This window comes from Macaca fascicularis, chromosome 15 (genome assembly GCF_037993035.2).
Source record: "Macaca fascicularis isolate 582-1 chromosome 15, T2T-MFA8v1.1".
NCBI classification, from domain to species: Eukaryota; Metazoa; Chordata; class Mammalia; order Primates; family Cercopithecidae; genus Macaca; species Macaca fascicularis.
The window spans coordinates 92,481,127-92,501,902 of NC_088389.1; the positions used below are offsets into that span (position 1 = coordinate 92,481,127).

Below are 20,776 nucleotides of genomic sequence, written 5' to 3' on the forward strand. Positions count from 1 at the left end.
AAAAAATTAACATTATAAAGAATAATTAAAGTCCTCTAAATCCTCATAGAAAACCAGAACTGTCTGACAGGAACATATAAATGAGTCCTTGACAAAGCCACTGAGACTTCTCTTTCCATCACTTCTTGCACCAGGATGTGTGTTAGTTTCTTATGGCTGCTATGATAAATATCTACATACTTAGTGGCCTAAAACAACACACATTAATTTTCTTATAGTTGCAGAGGCCAGGTGTCAGAAGGTTTCACTGGGCTAAAGTCAAAGTGTTGGTAGGGCTGATTCCTTCTGGGGGAGACAGGGAAGAATCTGTTTCCTTGCCTTTCCTGGCGTCTGCAGGCCCCCTGCGTTCCTTGGCTCGAGCTTCCTGCTTCAGTCAGCACATCTCCTGCTCCCTCTGTGGTCCCATCTCCCTCTGCTTCCCTCTGATGAGGACACTTAAGAATATATTTAGGGCCCAGCCCAAAATCCAGAATAATTTTTCCATCTCAAGATCTTTCCTTACCCTAATCCCATCTTCAAGTCCCCCTTGCCATATAAAGAAACACCCACAGGTTCCGAGGATTAGGACAGGGGTGTCTTTGGGAGCCTGTTATTCAGTGTACCAGAGGGTGGTTAACTTTTTTACATGTTTGTGTTTCAGCAGAACTCACCTGGTATGAATTCTTCATTTTGGTTTTCTATGAATATTTTATATTTATTTTTAATATTCACCTTTCTCCTTCTTATCAATATTCTGCCCTGAAGGGATCCTTTCATCCAACGATCCTTTTGTAGACTAACAATACCTGTGAGAGAGGACAGTGCCTCCAGCTTGGGTCCTGAGAAATTAAAGAAAAACATTAACTACAAAAGGGAAGCATCCAAACAAGAAAACGATTTCAGGACAATGTGACACAACCAGTATGAGACCAACAGCCATTCTAAAGGGGCACAAACCTGACAGTAGAAGAGTGTAACGTAGTCCATGTTTGCCTTTGGCTAACGTTTTCTTTTTGTACACGTGTATTTTTCTTAAGTAGACTCCTTTGCTGTTTTTGAGGAAAGAGCTGGAAGCTAAGATTTAACTTCATAGCCTATTTTTAATAATGCCCAACCCATGTATCTTCAAAGGGGTTGCAATATTGGCTGTGGGATACAATATAGGAGGATGATTTTCAGGGTAATCATGGCTTCTCCTTGATGCTTTTTGCTGGGGAAAACCTTGTGACTTACTTTCCCACTGGGATACATCATCATCAGTTCTGCAAGAGCCTGCCTCCACATGGTGGTTTGGAGGAAATGAAGGATGATTTGAGTCTGAGAATTCTAGCATTGCACCTACTGTCCAGCTTCCATAAAAATTCAGTGCAGCTGTCAGCTCTAACTTAGGCTCAGCTCTTGAGGCACTTTCCCTTGATTTCCTTAACCTGAAGGCACATCCTCTTCTCCATGTTTCTGCTGCATCTCTGGACTCTAGACAGTCATTCATAGGCCACCATTGTTAGTGAGTCAGTTGTGTGAACCCAGGGCAGCGGCTGCTCATTTTTATATTTATTTATTTATTTATTTATTTCTGAGACGCACTGTCGCTCTGTTGCCCAGGCTGGAGTGCAATGGCATGATCTTGGCTCACTGCAACCTCCACCTACCAGGTTCAAGCAATTCTCCTGTCTCAGCCTCCTGAGTAGCTGGGACTACAGGCGTGCGTCACCATGCCTGGCTAATTGTTGTATTTTTAATAGAGAGAGCGTTTCACCATGTTGGCCAGGCTGGTCTTGAACTCCTGACTTCAGCCTCCCAAAGTGTTGGGATTACAGGTGTGAGCCACCATGCCCGGCCAAGTTGATCTTTTTTAAAAAAAAAAAAAAAAAAAAAAAAAAAAAAAAAAAAACGGAGTTTCACTCTTGCCCAGGCTGGAGTGCAATGGCGCGATCTCGGCTCACTGCAACCTACACCTCCTGGTTTCAACCAATTCTCCTGCCTCAGTCTCTCGAGTAACTGGGATTACAGACGCCTACCACCACACCCAGCTATTTTTTGTATTTTTACTAGAGACAGGATTTCACCATGTTGGCTAGGCTGGTCTCGAACTCCTGACCTCAGGTGATCCATGCACATCGGCCTCCCAAAGTGCTAGGATTACATGCATGAGCCACCGCACCTGGCTCAGTTGATCATTTTTAATGCTTATGTTATGGTTCTTATAGAAACTAATAATTTATTACAGAGTAAGCATCCAATAAATATTGATATAATTGGTGTATTGATACTGGGAGGCCTTGGAATTACATCTATCATTATCATCTGTCCTGGATAAGCCAAGTAGAGCACTGAAGCTGTAATGTGGGCACTGAGTCCTTGAGTTTAACTTCCAATCTCATGTTCTTCTAAGGTGCTTTCTGTGTATCCTAACTGAGACAAGGTTAGAATAAGCCCAGGCCTATTTTTAGTGTATTGGGATAAGGGAAGAGTTTATTGATTTCCTGAGCATCTTTAGGCAACAATATTTAGGGATTCAAATGGAAACTTTTTTTTTTGGACATTGTTTTGCAATGACAAATAATTAAATTGTAGCAGATTTTAAAGCACTAGTGTTCAGCTTAAATAAAAACAGGTGGTTTCTAATTTGTGCTACAGGCATGTTGTAGTACTTTTCTCTCATTATTCACAGCCTGATGATGATTTTTCTCTTTCTTTGCTTCCTTTCTATTCTGCAGGTTTGCCTCATTCCGAAATCAGCACATGGGACCAACCCAGCAAGTGCCCACATGGCAGGCATGAAGATTCAGCCTGTGGAGGTGGATAAATATGGGAATATTGATGCAGTTCACCTCAAGGCCATGGTACTTGTCTTCTCCTTAGTAGATGGGAGAGGCCGGGGTGGGGAGCGGTGGTGGGTGGGGATCAGGGGCTTGATGGATTATGTAAACGTCTTCTCTTGCATTCTAATGAAAAGTCTGCAGTTTTTCCTTTGACCAGAGTCTACTCTGCCCTTCCCACCACCAACATTCTCTAATTCCAGCTTGTGTAAAAAACTGAATGAATTATTCATGGTGGTCGTAAGAGTACTCCTTGCAGGACCTGCCTGCCTCTTTCTGCCCAATCTTCCATCTCCTTCTCCCCTTCCCCACTTAATAATCAAAATGGCAGTCACACACTTAATCTTTGTGTCAGGAATTGTAACACAAATGTCAGCTTTGCAAATATCCATGACTGTGCCCGCCCCAGCGTGCTGAATTTCAGGCAGCATGCAGCTTGGTTTCCACCAACCCCCACTCTCAACCTCCCAACCTCCAGGAAGAAGTTGCTTAGCAACCATATCTGCTTCCCACCAGCGGACTGGCGGCTGCATCTTAAGAGGGAAGGAAATCAGTTGAATAGCAATGTGATTTTGATGGTGGTGTTATTAGGCATGGAGACTGGGAACTCTGTGCAGTTGCCTTCTGAAGGAAGCTGAAAATCCACAACGCTGCACCTCTCTTCGATCCACCCCTACCCTTCCATTGCCCCATAAAGTTTTTTTCCAACAAGTGTTCCGGACCAGTAGTTGAAAGTATTAAGTCCCTCCATTATGGTAATATAGGACATGACTTCCCTGGCCACCCATGTTTTCAAACATGCTTGCTCTGATATGCTGGCCAGGAAAATAAACAGGGACATGACTTTTATATATGCTTGCCTTCTGTAAAAGGAAAGAATGAAGGAGACTTTTATTTAAGCAGAAACACTCCTTGTGGGAATTCTTTTTTTTTTTTTTTTCAATTCCTTTTCTTTATCTTTTTGTTTGTTTTGAGATGGAGTCTCACCTTGTCGCCCAGGCTGGAGTACAGTGGCATGATCTCGGCTCACTGCAACCTCAGCCTCCTGGGTTCAAGTGATTCTCCTGCCTCAGCCTCCTGAGTAGCTGGGACTACAGGCTCCCGCCACCACGCCCAGCTAATTTTTTGTATTTTTAGTAGAGACCAGGGTTTCACTGTTGTTGGCCAGGATGATCTCAATCTCCTGACCTCGTGATCCGCCCGCCTTGGCCTACCAAAGTGCTGAGATTACAGGCATGAGCTACTGTGCCTGGCCTCTGTTCTTTATCTTTTTAAATGACAATAGTTGTACATAGTCATGGGATACATAGTGGTGTTTCTGTTCATAAAATGTGTAGAGATCAGATCAGGGTAATCAGCATATCCATTATCTCAAACATGTATCATTTCTTCAGGTTGAGGGAACGTTCAATATCCTCCTTCTAACTATTTGAAATTATATATTGTTAAAGATAGTCATCCTGCAGTGGTATAGAACTCTACAACTTACTCCTTTTATCTAGCTGTAATTTGGGAATTCTAACTTCAACAGAAGGCAAGGGAAAGGAATGGATATGAGAAGATGAGCAGAGAGATTAACTATGAGAATGGATACGCCTAGAACCACGAACGTCTGAAATCATTATTGAGATGACTTGAGCCAAGTGAAAACCACCTTAGAGAATTGGGCCCAAAATATCCAAAAATCTTGTGAATAGCCCTTTTCTTCTGGACCATAGAGACCTAGACTGAAAAGATCTTATTATTTCTCTTTTTTTTTTTTTTGACCTGGAGTCTCGCTCTGTTGCCCAAGCTGGAGTTCAGTGGTGTGATCTTGGCTCACTGCAACCTCCACCTCCCCGGTTCAAGCAATTGTCCCTGCCTCAGCCTCCTGAGTAGCTGGGATTACAGGCACCCGCCACCATGCCCGGCTAATTTTTGTATTTTTAGTAGAGATGAAGTTTCACCATGTTGGCCAGGCTGGTCTCGAACTCTTGACCTCAGGTGATCTGCCCACCTCGGCTTCCCAAAGTGCTGGGATTATGGGCTTGAGCCACCATACCCAGCCAGAATCTTATTATTTCTTTGGAATGATTTATGAAGGGAGTAATGGCTGTGGTTTTTTTATTGCTGTCATTGTACTTTGAGACAGTTCCAGGAATGTAAAGACCAAGACTTCATCTTTCTTCATCCTTTAAAATAAAAGGCGAGGATTTGGCCAAGAAAGAAACATATCCTCCCTCCATGTCCTTCTTTACCCCTTTTCTTTCACAGGTGGATAAGCACAAGGAGAACCTAGCAGCCATCATGATTACATACCCATCCACCAATGGGGTGTTTGAAGAGAACATCAGTGACGTGTGTGACCTCATCCATCAACATGGAGGACAGGTCTACCTAGACGGGGCAAATATGAATGCTCAGGTGGGAACTGGAGAGGCCTGCCCTTAGTTCCCACTGAGAAAAAGGATAAGTGAAAAAAAAAAAATTCTGACTTCTTGAGAGGCTTCCTGCCTGAGGGAACTCTGACCCGTGACCTGACCACTGGTGGTTGTTGATCTCTCATGGCCTTGGAAAGTCATTTATCCTGGCATCAGCTTTATCACTGTGAAACGGGGGCTCAGAGGGCCCAATCCTGATTACTTGGGGGACAGAGGGTCTATGTATTGTGAACCTCTGAAGAAATGCTGTTGGGAGGCCCTGCAGGAGAGGAGTGATATAATCTTTTTGTGACTCTTATTGGTGTTTGCTTTTTTCCTCTTTCTTTCTCTCTTTCTCTCTCTCTGTCTCTTTCTTTCTTTCATTTGACAGAGTCTCACTCTGTCACCAAGGCTAGAGTGCAGTGGCACAATCTCTGCTCACTGCCACCTCCACCTCCTAGGTTCAAGCAATTCTCCTGCCTCAGCCTCCTGAGTAGCTGGGACTACAGGTGCACACCGCCACACTGGCTAATTTTATTTATTTTTATTTATTTATTTTAATTTTAGTAGAGATGGTGTTTCACTGTGTTGCCCAGGCTGGTCTTGAACTCCTGAGCTCAGGCAATCCACCTGCCTTGGCCTCCCAAAGTGCTAGGATTACAGGCGTGATCCACCACGCCTGGCCTCTTTTTTTTTTTCCCTCCTACCATTTTAGACTCTGTCTTTGGTTCTGATTCATTTCACAAGTGTAATCCAGGGATTGTCTGTTGGTTCTGTAGCATAAATGAATTCTGTATCTTTGGCCACCATCAAAACTAGTCCTAACACCCAAGTGGTGGGAAGGCTAGTGGGATATTGTGTCTGGTATCTGGATCATGTCAGGAAAACTGCCAGTCTTGCTTTCTCTCTCTCAGTTCAGCCTCCTCTCTGGTGCCCCTGCAGCCCCTGCCATCATTGTGCCCAATGGGGCCATTCGGTAACATACATCATACCAAAGCCGACCATGCAGGGGAAGGTAGCACTGCTCAGGGAAGAGTTGCCTATTTCAACAACATGGAGGTTCTGCTCCTTCTTGTGTTACAGATACTTCTCTTCCATTGTGGTGTGGATAATTAGGAAGAAACGGTGTATTTAAATCCATATTTTAAAATCTAAATTGGGCTAAATGGTCAATCGCTGTTTCCATAGCAACCGCAAGCACTCTGCCTATAGGATGCCAGGTTGTGACTACAGAACTGGGCCAGATAGAGGACATTTCTGTGAACACCATGGATGTGGCTCTGCCTGCTTTTCCCCTGAGGGGAGAAGGCAGCACCAGCCAGTCATGGCCTTCACACTGGAGGGTGCTTCCAAGCTCTTGACTTTTGCTTTTGGCCCTTGCCTTTGTGGTAGGTGGGAATCTGTCGCCCTGGAGACTTTGGGTCTGATGTCTCGCACCTAAATCTTCACAAGACCTTCTGCATTCCCCACGGAGGAGGTGGTCCTGGCATGGGGCCCATCGGAGTGTGAGTTCTGGGCTGCTGGTTTCAGGATGGCTTTGGAGACAGAATGAAGGAGTGGCCCCAAATAGACTACTCGTCCCATCAAAGTCCTCATGTATTGAGGATACCCTCATTGGTGTAGTGCACTTGTAGGGTCTGGGGGAGGAGCAGTGAAATGGGTGCTTTTAGGGGATGTCCAAAGAAAAGTGTAATTAGATTTTATTAACCATTACATCTGGCCTCACTGAGCTTCCAGTTGCACATAGACAGCAGGTTTATTAACAGAATAATGAATAGGGAACTTTTCCTGAGCATATGTATTGTAACTGGAATATTGGCACTAGAAAGTGCCTTTTGGACTTTTGGATTTCCAAGCATTTTTTTTTTCTTTTTTAAAGTCAGCTAATGGTTCCATTGAAAGTGAATTAGATGTAAAGTGTTAAGATAAGTAACACATAAGTAAGGAAGAAACAAACCTTGTTACTAGAAATAATTGGATGAAGCCAGAGTAGTACTGAAGGAATGTTTCTTAGCTGTTGATAACTTTTCACACTGAAATCAAATCATCTTGGGAAAATGATGATGAGAGCAGCTGTTTCCTGAGCTGCTTCAGTCTCCCCAAAATATGCTAAAGAAGCCAGTTTTCAGAGTTGCTGGAAGCTTGGCCTTCTTACTTTTTTCTTCTTTTCTTTCTTTCTTGTTTTGTTTTGTTTGACTGCTGTTAAAGTGACATTCATTTTGATGATGATGATTTCTAGTAAGGGTGTGAGCTCCACTGCTTCGGCCGTCAGGGAGGTGGGGACAATGATGTTCGTGTCAGCCCATGGGGCATCTTCTCATCAGCCCGTCCTCTGTCCACCTTGGGAAAGTGTATAGGGGTGAGGGAATGGGGCTGGGAGGGCGAGGGAGGGGCATGGAACTCCACTGTTTCATGACTGCCTGCCTCTATCAAGTCCTCCACCACAGTTCTTGGGTGAGGCCTGGGACACTGATGGCTGGTGGCCCTCCAGCAGAGGAGGAAGGAAGGAAGGATCGCTTCTTGAACATCTGCCTCCCAGCAGGTGGAGGGTCCCTATCACTGTCAGAGCTCTTCTGCTAAGAACAGGGCTTCCTGGGAGGGCCCAGAACCTTCCCATTAGATTAAACTGAATCGTTTACGTTTTCTGAATTTGCACTTAAAAAAAAAATACAGGAAGAAACATCTTGCCCCGTTTTTGCCCAATCATCCCATCATTTCACTGAAGCGGAATGAGAATGCCTGCCCTGTGGGAACCGTCAGCGCGGCCCCATGGGGCTCCAGTTCCATCTTGCCCATTTCCTGGGCTTATATCAAGGTGAGGCCTGGGAGTATGTACAGGTGGGCAGGGGCGTCAGCTATGGGTGGGGACCAGAGACTGCAGACTTCTTTCTTGGCTTAAAAACAAATAAATTCATGATCTGAGATGTGGTTCAAAGAATATTGCTGATCACCTGGGTGGAAGAAACCTTCCTAAAGAGATGAGCTAAAAATCATTTCATCTCTTCTTCATTACACTACTTCCTTTGGGTTCTCAGACTGGGTTTAACATCAGAGAAACTGAAGCGCCAGATATATTTTTCCAGACACAGCTAAGTTCCATGAGTCATATGGATGTTCTGGCCGCGTCCTTTGGTTTCCTGCAGGATTTATATAGCCCCTTCTGAGTGAAAAGCAGTGCATGTACTAATTATTCCATTTTGCTGAGATCCTGCTATATATCTCACTTCGCTATATATTTCTTGAGGGGGCCGGAGGAGAAGATGAAAAGTAGCAGTAATTTGCTTCTCTAGTGGTTTCCCAGAGCTCTTCGGCCTTTAGGGCTTGTGGTGCTGTGCTCTCTGCATAATTAGTCAGAGAACAGGCTTCCTTCCTTTGTCTTATCCCAAAAAACACCAGAGCCAGAGTTGATTTTCTACAGTTCTTGTTCAGACTGGCCTACCCACCTCCTGAACCAACAAGACTCTGAATAGGAACACTTGTTCGGCTGCTAATTAGAGCAGTCTCCCCAAAGCAGTGCCCCTCTTTAAAGGAAGGGGGGCTCCCACTGAAACAGCACCCCCAAAACGCATCTATGCAAATCATGCCAGAGGACTCTGTGGAACTGGCTGTTTATTTCTGGAACAGTATGGCATTTATGATTCTTCACAAAAAGTTTCTTGGAAGCCAGAACAATTCTGTACCTCGGAGACTGACACTTGCTTTTAAAAATGATACTCAAGTTGTTTTGCAAACAACACAAGCAATCAGAATAAAGGTCTGCTTCTTTGTAAGCAGAATCAAATTCCCACTTCCCTTTTGATCTCTGGGTTCTGTAAATCTGGGTTATTTGTATGAGCATATTTGGGTTGGAGATGACTTCCCACATATAGAAAATAAATGCCCCAAGGTTGGTTTGGCTACATGCCTGGAACACCAGCCGGTGCCTCAGTTTAAAAACTAAATAAATAAAGTAGGGTTTAAGCTGCCCCCTCTGGCCTTGGGCCTTCTCTTATTTCAGGCTGTTGTTACTAATCCCCTGGACTCTAGCTTTAGCTGCTTCTCTCCCTGCTGCATTTCCACAGGCGCACCTACAGGACTGCCAGACTCACCCTAGGCACCCACATACCTCTCCTGGCTTCCTATTGCTTTACCTGGTTCTCACTAGCCTGCACGAAATCCTTAAGGGATTCTTTCAGAATGCACATGCCTAGGCCCCATTCCAGGGAGAACCAAATTGAGCATATGTAGGGTTGGACTTGAGCCGTCTGCATTTTAAAAAAATTCCCCCATGAGACATAGGTTGAGAACCAGGGGTTGGCTGGACAAAGTCAAAGTCCTTCCTAGAGAAGGTTTGGGCTTAAAAATGGAGTCACAATTCACCTTGCCCTACATCCACTCCCAGATGACAGTCATGTGCCCTCTCCTTCTATGCCTTGACTTCTGCCATTCTTCTCACCTGATATGCCTTCTCCTTTCTCTTCCCTATCCAAATTCTACTTATTTCTAAGTTTCTAGCCAAGTTCTGGCTCTTAATCTAGGAAACCTTCTTTGATTAGCCTGGAGCAACGTGGCCCCTTTTAACTTTGCCCCCCTTAATGATACCAAAGTACTACTGTTGTTTTATTTGGTGTTCTCTCATTCTCTTTACATTAGTTATGTATTTAATATATATGCCAACTCCATCACATGTGAGGCACTCTGGGAAGAAAGCAGGCCATCAGAATTGGTACAGTCTTGATTTGAAGCTCTTTGCAGTGATGACATGTATCCCTTATGATCACAGGGACTATTAACTACCAGTACAATACTGAGCAGTTTTTAAACATAAGCAGCCTCTACTAGGGACAATGGGAAAATAAACCATACAAAATTGCTTCAGTGGAGGTATTATTGGCCCAGATCCCATGAGATTCCTGGCAATTATCAAGATCTCTCAAATTCATAGTAAACAAAAAACTCCAAAACACATGTAATATGAGAACAATTCTTTTCTCTCTTTAGATAACACAGTAGTCAGTAGTCAACTTGCTCTGTTGTAGACTTTGCTACTATAATAAAAAACATAAAACTACTATTAAAAGAGGAAAACAAAAATGTATTACAGGCTTAGAGGGATCTGACAGATGTCCTTGTTGGAATTTTCCACTCATCTTTACTCCAGAGTCATTGTGGGCTGCCTTCCTTTGTGGGTGGAATTTATCTGGGGGTGTCTTTTGGTTGGTGTCTTGACCTTTGTGTTTGCCCGTTCAATGGCTAATGGCTCTTTTTCCCTCTGTTGCAGATGATGGGAGGCAAGGGCCTTAAACAGGCCACGGAAACTGCGATATTAAATGCCAACTACATGGCCAAGCGATTAGAAAAACACTACAGAATTCTTTTCAGGGGTGCAAGAGGCAAGTATCAACTTTAATCTATCATTACTTTGGTTTTTTCTTGGCCAAACTAAGTGTGATCTAGATGTGCTTTTCTGACCTGGGTAAGAGACTTCTGTTTCTTAGCACATATCAGACAATAGTAGAGAGTTCTTGGAAATAACTCTGGTTAATTTTATTTTATTTTATTTTTTTATTTTTATTTTATTTTTTTAAATTTTTATTTATTTTTTTTGAGACGGAGTCTCGCTCTGTCGCCCAGGCTGGAGTGCAGTGGCCGGATCTCAGCTCACTGCAAGCTCCACCTCCCGGGTTTATGCCATTCTCCTGCCTCAGCCTCCCGAGTAGCTGGGACTACAGGTGCCCGCCACCTCGCCCGGCTAGTTTTTGTATTTTTTTTTAGTAGAGACGGAGTTTCACCGTGTTAGCCAGGATGGTCTCGATCTCCTGACTTCGTGATCCGCCCGTCTCAGCCTCCCAAAGTGCTGGGATTACAGGCTTGAGCCACCACACCCGGCCTATTTTTTTATTTTTGAGATGGAGTCTTGCTCTGTCACCCAGGCTGGAGTCCAGTGGCAGGATCTTGGCTCACTGCAACTTCTGCCTCCTGGGTTCAAGTGATTCTCCTGCCTCAGCCTCCTGAGTAGCTGGGACTACACGTGTGCACCACCATGCCCGGCTAATTTTTATATTTTCAGTAGACACGGGGTTTCACCATGTTGGCCAGGCCAGTCTCGAACTCCTGACCTCAGGTGATCCACCTGTATTGGCCTCCCAAAGTGCTGGGATTATAGGCGTGAGCCATTGCGCCCAGCCATAACTCCACTGTAGTTAACAGTTTAGGGACATTACTATATGCAAGTTTCTCCTAGGCTCCTAGTCCACACAGCAGCCTGGGTCAATAAAGAGTCCACAACACCGAAATGTGTATGTAAATACTATGAGCTAATTATTTACAAAGTACTATGGATATGCTTCGAAAGAGTAGAGTAACTCAGACTGGGTAGAGGCAGGATGGAATGGTTGAGAGTGACTTCTCGCTGGAGCCATTTGAGATGGGCCCGGAAGCCAGTGTAGCCAATGAGAGCCTGAGTAAGCAGAGACACAGGAGCAAACCAGAGAAAAGGAAGCTGTCTGGTCTGGAGTGAAGGATGGATGATGGAGAGGGAGCAAATGACGATGAGGCTGCAAAGGTAGCGTGGGGCCTTGAAGGTCTTGGAAGGCTCTGGACTTCACCCTTGAGCCGGACAATAACCATTAATGGTTTTTGAGCAGGAGAGTGTAGGGATTCATGAAGAGACTGTTACAATCATTAAGACAGCACAAGGGGGAAACATGCCTTAGAGGCAGCAAGCAGCTGGGGTGGTGGCTCACACCCTCAATCCTGTAATCACACCTGTGATTTAAGGTTAGCCTCTAGGGCTTACAACAGAGGGAATAATAGGCAGGGGAACAAAGTCACCCTGGAAGTGATGGGAGGGAACTAAAAACCAGGCAGCCTTTTACACACTGGGCTGTGGGCTCAGAACCTCATAGCTGAGTCTTGGAAGCGGTGAGGCCCCAGGAAAGAATATTGAAGGTGAGAAGCCAGAACAAAACACCTCAAGTAGATGGCTACATTAAGAGGGAGGCAGAAGTCGGGTGCCTGGTGAGGGGCACTCCACACCTGAGGCGGCTTTAGAACCCTGGCAGCACTTGGCACAGTGCGTCTCCCTCCCCACCCCTGCCTGGCCCTCCTGCTGCCGTGTGGCTCCACCTCCTCCCTGCAGCCTCCACTCCTTCCTCTTGCCCACTCCCGACCCCACCCCGGAGCAGCTGCTCTCCCACTCGGTATTGTCTGGCTCTGTCCATCTGACTCCAGGGTCCAGGAGAGGGTGGAGGCTGCGCCTGCTTTGTTTCTCTAGCAGTCAACAGACAAATGCACGTGATGACGCATAGTAAGGAGAGACACTGTAAAGGGCAGGTGGCTGATTTAATCTTACCTAAGTGTATTTATTTAGATTTTTTCCACTTTTACTGAGGTATGATTGACATCTGATTTTAAATTATGAGTCTTAAAAGGAACCTTTGTCTGTAACAATTAGGAAGCCTTTGGTAGCCTTTGAAAGTAGTTTGGGCACAATGCTGAGGCAGACGCTGGATGGAAATAGGCCGAGATATGGATGGAGGTCGGGAAGGAGAGGGGAGAAGGATTCCATGTTTGCGGGGAGTTTGGTAGTGAGGGAGGAGGGGGCTGCTTCAGTAGGTTGTAGTTATATTTTCTTTTTAGCTATAAAAACAACATGATTTTAAGCTGTGAGAAGGGAGAGTGAAGATACCTTTGAGAGAAAAACAGATGGGGGAACAAAGTCTCCCTGGAAGGGAAAGGCTGGAACTGAGAACCAGATACGAGTCCTTGCTATGGGCCCAGAGTGGGAGCAGGACAGACATCGGGACTTGGAGCTTGGATCAGAGAGACAGACATCAGGAACCAGCACACCCACCTGCACCTTGGCAACAGCAACAAGGTGCTTATGGGATCTTGGTTTCTCTGGTCCAGGTGGAATATACCTCTATAGCTGTGATCTTTAATTTAATGGCTGGTCTTACCTCATAAATCTGTATCCAAAGGGGTGGTTCCACAGTTTGAAAAAGAATAGGACCAAATAACCAGAAGCGCTGGTTGAGAATGCTTCCCAGAGAGCAGAAAACACAGTTGTGGGCAACACGTCTCTAAGCAACACAATAAAATGCTTCTGTGAAGTGGGTACTAAAGAAGTGACAAGAGTTACTAATTAATTCAAACCTAGCTTAGCTCCTGCTCCATGAAATGTATCCTGCTTGTGTGTTGGCTTTAAGGAACAGCTTCAATATTTATTCTGTCTGATTATATAAATAATGTATATATGCTCAGCATGGAAATTTTGGAAAATAATAAAGCATGACGAAGAAAATGTAAATGGCCCATGGTTCCATCAATCAGTTATAGCCATTACTAGTATTTTCTGTATTTCTTCTCCTCTTTTGTTTGTACAATTGATCATACTACAGATAGTTTTATTAGTTTGTTGTCCGGGCTGAAGTGCAGTGGTGCCATGGTAGCTCACTGCAGTCTTGAGCTCCTGGGTTCAAGTGATCCTCCTAACTCATCCTCCCAAGTAGCTGGGACCACAGGCACACACCCCCACACCTGGCTAATTTATTTATATATATTTTTCTGTAGAGATGGGGTCTTGCTCTGTTGCCCAGGTTGGTCTTGAACTTCTCTGCTCAAGTGATCCTCCCACCTTGGCCTCCCAAAGTGCTGGAGTTATAGGCGTGAGCCACTGCACCCACCCTAAAAATACAATTTTTAGCCTGTTTTTTAACTGTATATTATGAGCATTTTCCCCTGTCACTAAATAATCTTTGAAAGCGGCACTGTCGCCGGGTGCGGTGGCTCAAGCCTGTAATCCCAGCACTTTGGGAGGCCGAGACGGGCGCGGATCACGAGGTCAGGAGATCGAGATCATCCTGGCAAACACAATGAAACCCTGTCTTTACTAAAAAAATACAAAAAACTAGCTGGGTGAGGTGGCGGGCGCCTGTAGTCCCAGCTACTCGGGAGGCTGAGGCAGGAGAATGGCATAAACCCGGGAAGTGGAGCTTGCAGTGAGCTGAGATCCGGCCACTGCACTCCAGCCTGGGTGACAGAGCGAGACTCTGTCTCAAAAAAAAAAAAAAAAAAGAAAGTGGCACTGTCAATTCCGTTGTATAGATGTGCCATGATTTAACCAATTGTGTAGTTTTTGTTCCCTTTGTTTGCATTTATTACAATGTGGCAATGAGTATCCTTTGCTTGAAATTTTAAAGAATCTTGCCTGATAATTTCCTTAGGAGAGAGTCATAGAAAAAAAATTATTATCTCAGAGGATATGAATGCACTGAAGCTCTTGACACGTATGGCTTCAATTTTTTTCCCAGAGACTTTGTGCCAATTTATCTCTCAGTGATAACATATGAGAGTGGCCATCACATGGGGGCCTAGTGAGGACTGAGAACTAGACAGAAGAACAAGAAAACAATATATCGTTGCCAATTTGATAGGTGAAAATGACCTTATTGTTTTAGTATATGTAGCCAATGCTCTCAATGTTTCCCCAGTTCTTAGTGCTAACCTTGCCCATCCAGGGAAACTGTGTTCCCCCATCTGTTGTCTACTTCACTCTCTTTCACAGCCGGCTCTCTGATTTCACAGCTTAAAATCATGTTGTTTCCATATTTTAAAAAGATATATAACTGCATCCTATTGGTTTTTTCCCTAATTGCTTATTTGTTCATATTTTAAACTTCCTTATGTTTAATTTTATTTAGTAGTGGCCAGGTGCAGTGGTTCACACCTGTCATCCAAGCACTTTGGGAGGCTGAGATGGGTTGTCTAAAAGTATGACACTTACATTTACATATAGCACCTAATACTTAATAATGATAAAGACTATGCTGCTGGTTTATGTACTTACTACATAATGCTTATTATTATTATTATTTTTTTTTTTTTTTAAGACAGAGTCTCGCTTGGTCACCCAGGCTGGAGTGCAGTGGCGCGATCTTGGCTCACTGCAACCTCACCTCCCAGGTTCAAGCAATTCTCCTGCCTCAGCTTCCCCAGTAGCTGGGACTACAGGTGTTCATCACTACGCTCGGCTGATTTTTGTATTTTTAGTAGAGATGGGGTTTCGCCATGTTGCCCGGGCTGGCCTCAAACTCCTGACCTCAGGTGATCCTCCCACCTTGGACTCCCAAAATGCTGGGATTACAGGTGTGAGCCACTGCGCCTGGCCCCCATCATTATTTTAGAGTGTGTTCCTTCTACTGTAAAAAAAAATGTTAACTGTAAAACAGCCTCAGGGCAGTCACTTCAGGAGGTATTCCAGAAGAAGGCATGGTCATCACAAGAGACAGCAGCTCCGTGTGTGTTAGTGTCCCTGAACACATTCCAGAGGGATAAGATGTCGGAGGTGGGGCAAAGTGCTGTGGCTCATGCCTGCAATCCCAGCAGTTTGGGAGGCCAAGGCAGGAGGATTGTTTGAGCCCAGGAGTTTGAGACCAGCCTGGGAAACATCATGAGACCCATCTCTTCAAAAAAAAAAAAAAAAAAAAATTAACCGCCATCGTGGCACACACCTGTAGTCCCAGCTAGTTGGAAGGTTGAGGCAGGAGGATTGCTTGAGCCTGGGAAGTTGAGGCTGCAGTGAGTTGTAATGGTGCCACTGCACTCCAGCCTGGGGCACAGAGTGAGACCCTGTCTCAAAAAAAAAAGATGTGGAGGTGGAAGACAGTGATATTGAGCATCCTGAATCTGTAGGCCTAGACAAAGGTGTGTGTTTGTGTCTTAGTTTTTAACAAAAAAGTTTAAAAAGTAAAAAGAAATTAAATGTAGAAGAAAGCATATAGGATAAGGATATCGAGAAAGAAAATATTTTTGTACAGCTATACAATTGTGTTTTAAGTGTTATTACAAAAGCATCAGAAAGTTTTTAAAAATTTAAAAGTTTATAAAGTAAAAAAGTTACAGTAGGCCAGGCGCAGTGGCTCACGCCTGTAATTCCAGCACTTTGGGAGGCCGAGGCGGGCAGATCACTTGAACTCAGGAGTTCGAGACCAGCCTGGCCAAATGGTGAAACCCTGTCTCTACTAAAAATACAAAAATGAGCCAGGCATGGTGGTGTGCGCCTGTAATCCCAGCTACTCGGGTGGCTGAGGCATGAGAATCGCTTGAACCCAGGAAGCGGAGGCTGCAGTGAGCCAAGATTGTGCCACTGCACTCCAGCCTGGGCCACAGATTGAGATTCTGCCTCAAAAAAGTTACAGTAAGCTAAGGTTAATTTATTATTGAAGAAAAAAAAATTTTTTTTAAAGTTACTATAGCCTAAGTGTACAGTGTTTACAAAGTCTATGATAGTACACAGGAATGTCCTAGACCTTCCCATTCACTCACCTCTCACTCACTGACTCATCCAGAGCAACTTCCAGTCCTGCAAGCTCCGTTCATGGTAAGTGCCCTACACAGGTGTACCACTTTTTAGCTTTTATGTCGTATTTTTGCTCTATCTTTTCTATGTTGAGATATGTTTAGATACACAGATTCGGACCACTGTGTTACAATTGCCTACAGTATTCAGTACAGTAGGAGCAAGAGGCTGTACCATGTAGCCTAGGTATATATAGTAGACTTTACCAACTAGTTTATGTAAGCACACAATGCTGTTTGCACAATGACAAAGTCATCTCACAATGCACTTCTCAGAACATATTCCCTTCATTAAGTGATGCATGACTGTATTCTGCTAGAATGAGGAAAGAGAGGAATTACCCAGGTAAGATGATACTTTTTTTTTTTTTTTTGGAGACAGTTTCGCTCTTGTTGCCCAGACCGGATTGTAATGGCGCCTTCTCGGCTCACCTCAACCTCTGCCTCCCGGGTTCAAGTGATTCTCCTACCTCAGCCCCCTGAATAGCTGGGATTACAGGCATGCGCTACCATGCCTGGCTAATTTTGTATTTTTAGTAGAGATGGGGTTTCTCTATGTTGGTCAGGCTGGTCTCGAACTCCTGATCTCAGGTTATCTGCCCACCTTGGCCTCCCAAAGTACTGGGATTACAGGTGTGAGCCACTGCACCAGGCAAGAGGATACATTTTAAAGGAAGAATTGCAAAAATCCATAGCTGTCTACTTTGGGAGGCAAAGGTCACTGTTTGATCTGAATGGAGTTCCCATTAGTAGGAGGAGATGACTTTGTTAGTATCCCAATGTTTTCTTTATGTTTTAATTTCTTATAAGCCTATCTTTTTTTTTTGAGACAGAGTCTTGCTCTGTCACCCAAGCTAGAGTCCAGTGGTGCAATCTCGGCTCACTGCAACCTCCGCCTCCTGGGCTCAAGCGATTCTCCTGCCTCAGCCTCCCACTGTGAATACAGGCTCCCGCCACTGCACCTGGCTAATTTTTGTATTTTTAGTAGAGACAAGGTTTCTCCATGTTGGCCAGGCTTATTTTGATCTCTTGACCTCAGGTCATCTGCCTTTTTTTTTTTTTTTTAATCAGACAAACCCACCTCTGCCTGCAAATACTTGTCCCTGCAGAGGTTTCCAGGTGACCCTTGCTGTACGGGTGGGCAGGGGCCTGAAGGGCTGGGCCCTCACGTCCTTGGCTCACAAGTGACCCTGCTCAGTCCCACTTACCTGAACTCATTCTCAGGGAAACCTCATTCTAGCTTGAACTACAAGGAAACAGCCAGGAGGTTTGATTCTGTTAGTCATGGTCTGTGGATTGCAGCTAAAAGGCTTGACCAAGCATTGATCGCCCAGCAGAGCTTTCCAGAGTAGTTACCGAGTGAGTTCATTTTTTCCTCGGCAGCCACCTTGAGGATGGGGGATAAGTAAGGTCTGGTCCCTTCTCTCAAGGAGAGTTTTGAGAAGCCCTGTTTTTCCATAGCACATTCCCATATTGTTCTTACCCTCAGAAGACAATCAATATATGGGGGCGGTGGTTCCCACTTAGCCGCCCAATGTTTACCTTGCTTTTCCTTCATCCCACCCGCTCCTGTCCTCCTTGCCCCTTTCACGTGGTACCTTCTCAGCTATAGTCATGGTTAGGTCCAGCAGAAACACCTACTCTGTGAACACTGAAACTTGGTTCTGAGTGGTTTATTCAATTTCCACTTGATATTGCCCCGGCATTGCCCTATAGCAGGTTTGTGTGTCCTAAAAGCTGCAAAGAACATCTTAGGATCTGGCTTCCGACAGCCACCAAGTTGAAATTTCATCCTGGCCGGGCGCAGTGGCTCAAGCCTGTAATCCCAGCACTCTGGGAGGCCGAGACGGGTGGATCACGAGGTCAGGAGATCGAGACCATCCTGGCTAACACGGTGAAACCCCGTCTCTACTAAAAATACAAAAAATTAGCTGGGCGTGGTGGCGGGCGCCTGTAGTCCCAGCTACTCGGGAGGCTGAGGCAGGAGAATGGCGCGAACCCGAGAGGCGGAGCTTGCAGTGAGCTGAGATCCGGCCACTGCACTCCAGCCTGGGCGACAAAGCGAGACTCCGTTTCAAAAAAAAAAAAAAAAAAAAAGAAAAGAAATTTCATCCCTTTCAGGGCTCACGTAGAGATGGAGAGAGATGCTGGAATTCCACTGCAGTTTCTATTTGAACGCAATAGAATATGGATTTAGAAACTAACATCTGAACTTCATTTAGAAAATGGAGCCCTTCCTAAACCTCTTGGCTGTGGTGGGGCCCTCTTCAGATGGCACTGTGGTATTAGCAGTGCTGTGTTGGGCTTGGCTTGATGGTGCCTTTCAGCTATTACTGAACCTCTGCTTGGAAGACTCTCCTCTTGTGCTGCCAGCAAGAGTGACTCCTCCCCCACTATGTCCCTCCCTTCCTCCCCTCCCCGCTGTCTGGTGTCATTCTGAGCAGCGAGCTTCCATTAGCTTTCGTCCTCCAATCATTGTCACAATCAGGGCATTTTGTTTTATTTTGTTTAAGAGACGGTCTTGCTCTGTTACCCAGGCTGGAGTGCAGTCACATTATCATAGCTCACTGCAGCCTCAGCCTCCTGGGATCAAGCGATTCTCCCACCTCAGCCTTACACGTAGCTGGTACTACAGGCAGGCACACCTGCACCTAATTTTTTGTTTTTTTTTTGTAGAAACAAGTTCTCACTATGCTGCCCAGGCTGGTTTCAAACTCCTGAGCTCAAGCGATCTTCCTGCCTCGGTCTCCTGAAATGCTGGGATTACAGGTGTGAGCTACCATGCCTGGCTGAATTTTCTGCTTTTGAATCACACTCCTTACAATTTATTCTCCATCACTGTTAGAAAGCATATTTTGGCTGGGCGCAGTGGCTCATGCCTGTAATCCCAGCACTTTGGGAGGCTGAGATGGGGGGATCACTTGAGCCCAGGAGTTTGAGACCAACCTTGCCATAGTGAGACCCCATTTCTACAAAAAATACAAAAATTAGCTGGGCATGGTGGTGCATACCTGTAGTCCCAGCTACTCTCAGGAGGCTGAACTAGGAGGATTGGTTGGGCTCAGGAGGTCAAGGCTGCAGTGAGCTGTGATGGCACTACTGCACTCCAGCCTGAGTGACAGAGCACTCAACCCTGTCTCAATTTCTTTTTTCTTTGAGACAGAGTCTCGCTCTGTCGCCAGGCTGGAGTGCAGTGGCGTGATCTTGGCTTACTACAACTTCTGACTCCCGGGTTCAAGCGATTCTCCTGTCTAAGCCTCCCAAGTAGCTGGGACTGCAGGCGTGTGCTACTGCGCCCAGCTAATTTTTGTATTTTTAGTAGAGACGGGGTTTCACCACGTTGGCCAGGATGGTCTTGATCTCTTGACCTCATGATCCACCTCGCAAAGTGCTGGGATTACAGGCTTGAGCCACCGCGCCTGGCCCCTGTCTCAATTTTTTTAAAGTTTTTTTTTTTTTTTTTTTTTTTCCTTAAAGCGTGGTTTAAAAGTATGCAGTTTCAACATATTCAGAGTCTTAGGCTCTTTATAGTTTTATTTTCAAACAAAACCACTTCTTTTATTTATTTATTTATTTTCGGGAGGATGAAGTCTCGCTTTGTCTCCCAGGCTTGAGTGCAGTGGTGCCATCTCAGCTCACTGCAACCACCACCTCCCAGGTTCAAATGATTCTGTCACTCAGTCTCCCAAGTAGCTGGAACTACAGGCACCTGCCCCTACACCTGGCTAATTTTTGTAATTTTTTTTTTTTTTTTCCCCCGTAGAGACAGGGTTTCACCATATTGGCCAGGCTGGTTTCTAACTCCTGACCTCAAGTGATCTGCCTGCCTCAGCCTCCCAAAGTGCTGGGATTATAGGTGTGACTTCTTTCATATTTATTCATTCTATGAGAAGCATAGCAGTTCGTAGACCGTTTTCAGGGGCTATTAATTACTGGATCTATTCTTCACAGGCTTGAGAAGTTATGCTTGCTCTGAGTCTCTGTAAATGGATTCATTTTTGCTGAGAGTGAGGAAAGTGGGTTAAGAAGAAGGAGTACATCATTATCTCATGAGTAGATACTTTCCTGGAAGGAAATTCATGAGTTGATGGACCGTGGAATTTGGGAGGCCCCAGAGGAATATTGGTCTATTTATTAAAACGCTGACTTAATGGTTTATTCCTGATGATGGTTGTGTGGTCAGTAGCTCATTCTGGGGAGCTACTGGCGGCCTGGACCTAGAGAAGAAGTCTGTTTATG

The 20,776-nt window shown here is 45.0% G+C and overlaps 1 protein-coding gene across 1 annotated transcript in view; it reads left to right on the forward strand.

The window, feature by feature from the left end:
- GLDC (glycine decarboxylase) overlaps positions 1 to 20,776 on the forward strand; it is a 114,737-nt gene that overhangs the window by 85,216 nt on the left and 8,745 nt on the right. The window contains exons 17-21 of the mRNA XM_005581764.5: positions 2,697 to 2,822; positions 5,052 to 5,201; positions 6,590 to 6,702; positions 7,871 to 8,012; positions 10,458 to 10,569. Of these exons, the coding sequence (XP_005581821.1) occupies positions 2,697 to 2,822; positions 5,052 to 5,201; positions 6,590 to 6,702; positions 7,871 to 8,012; positions 10,458 to 10,569 (643 nt within the window). The remainder of the gene's footprint in view (positions 1 to 2,696; positions 2,823 to 5,051; positions 5,202 to 6,589; positions 6,703 to 7,870; positions 8,013 to 10,457; positions 10,570 to 20,776) is intronic.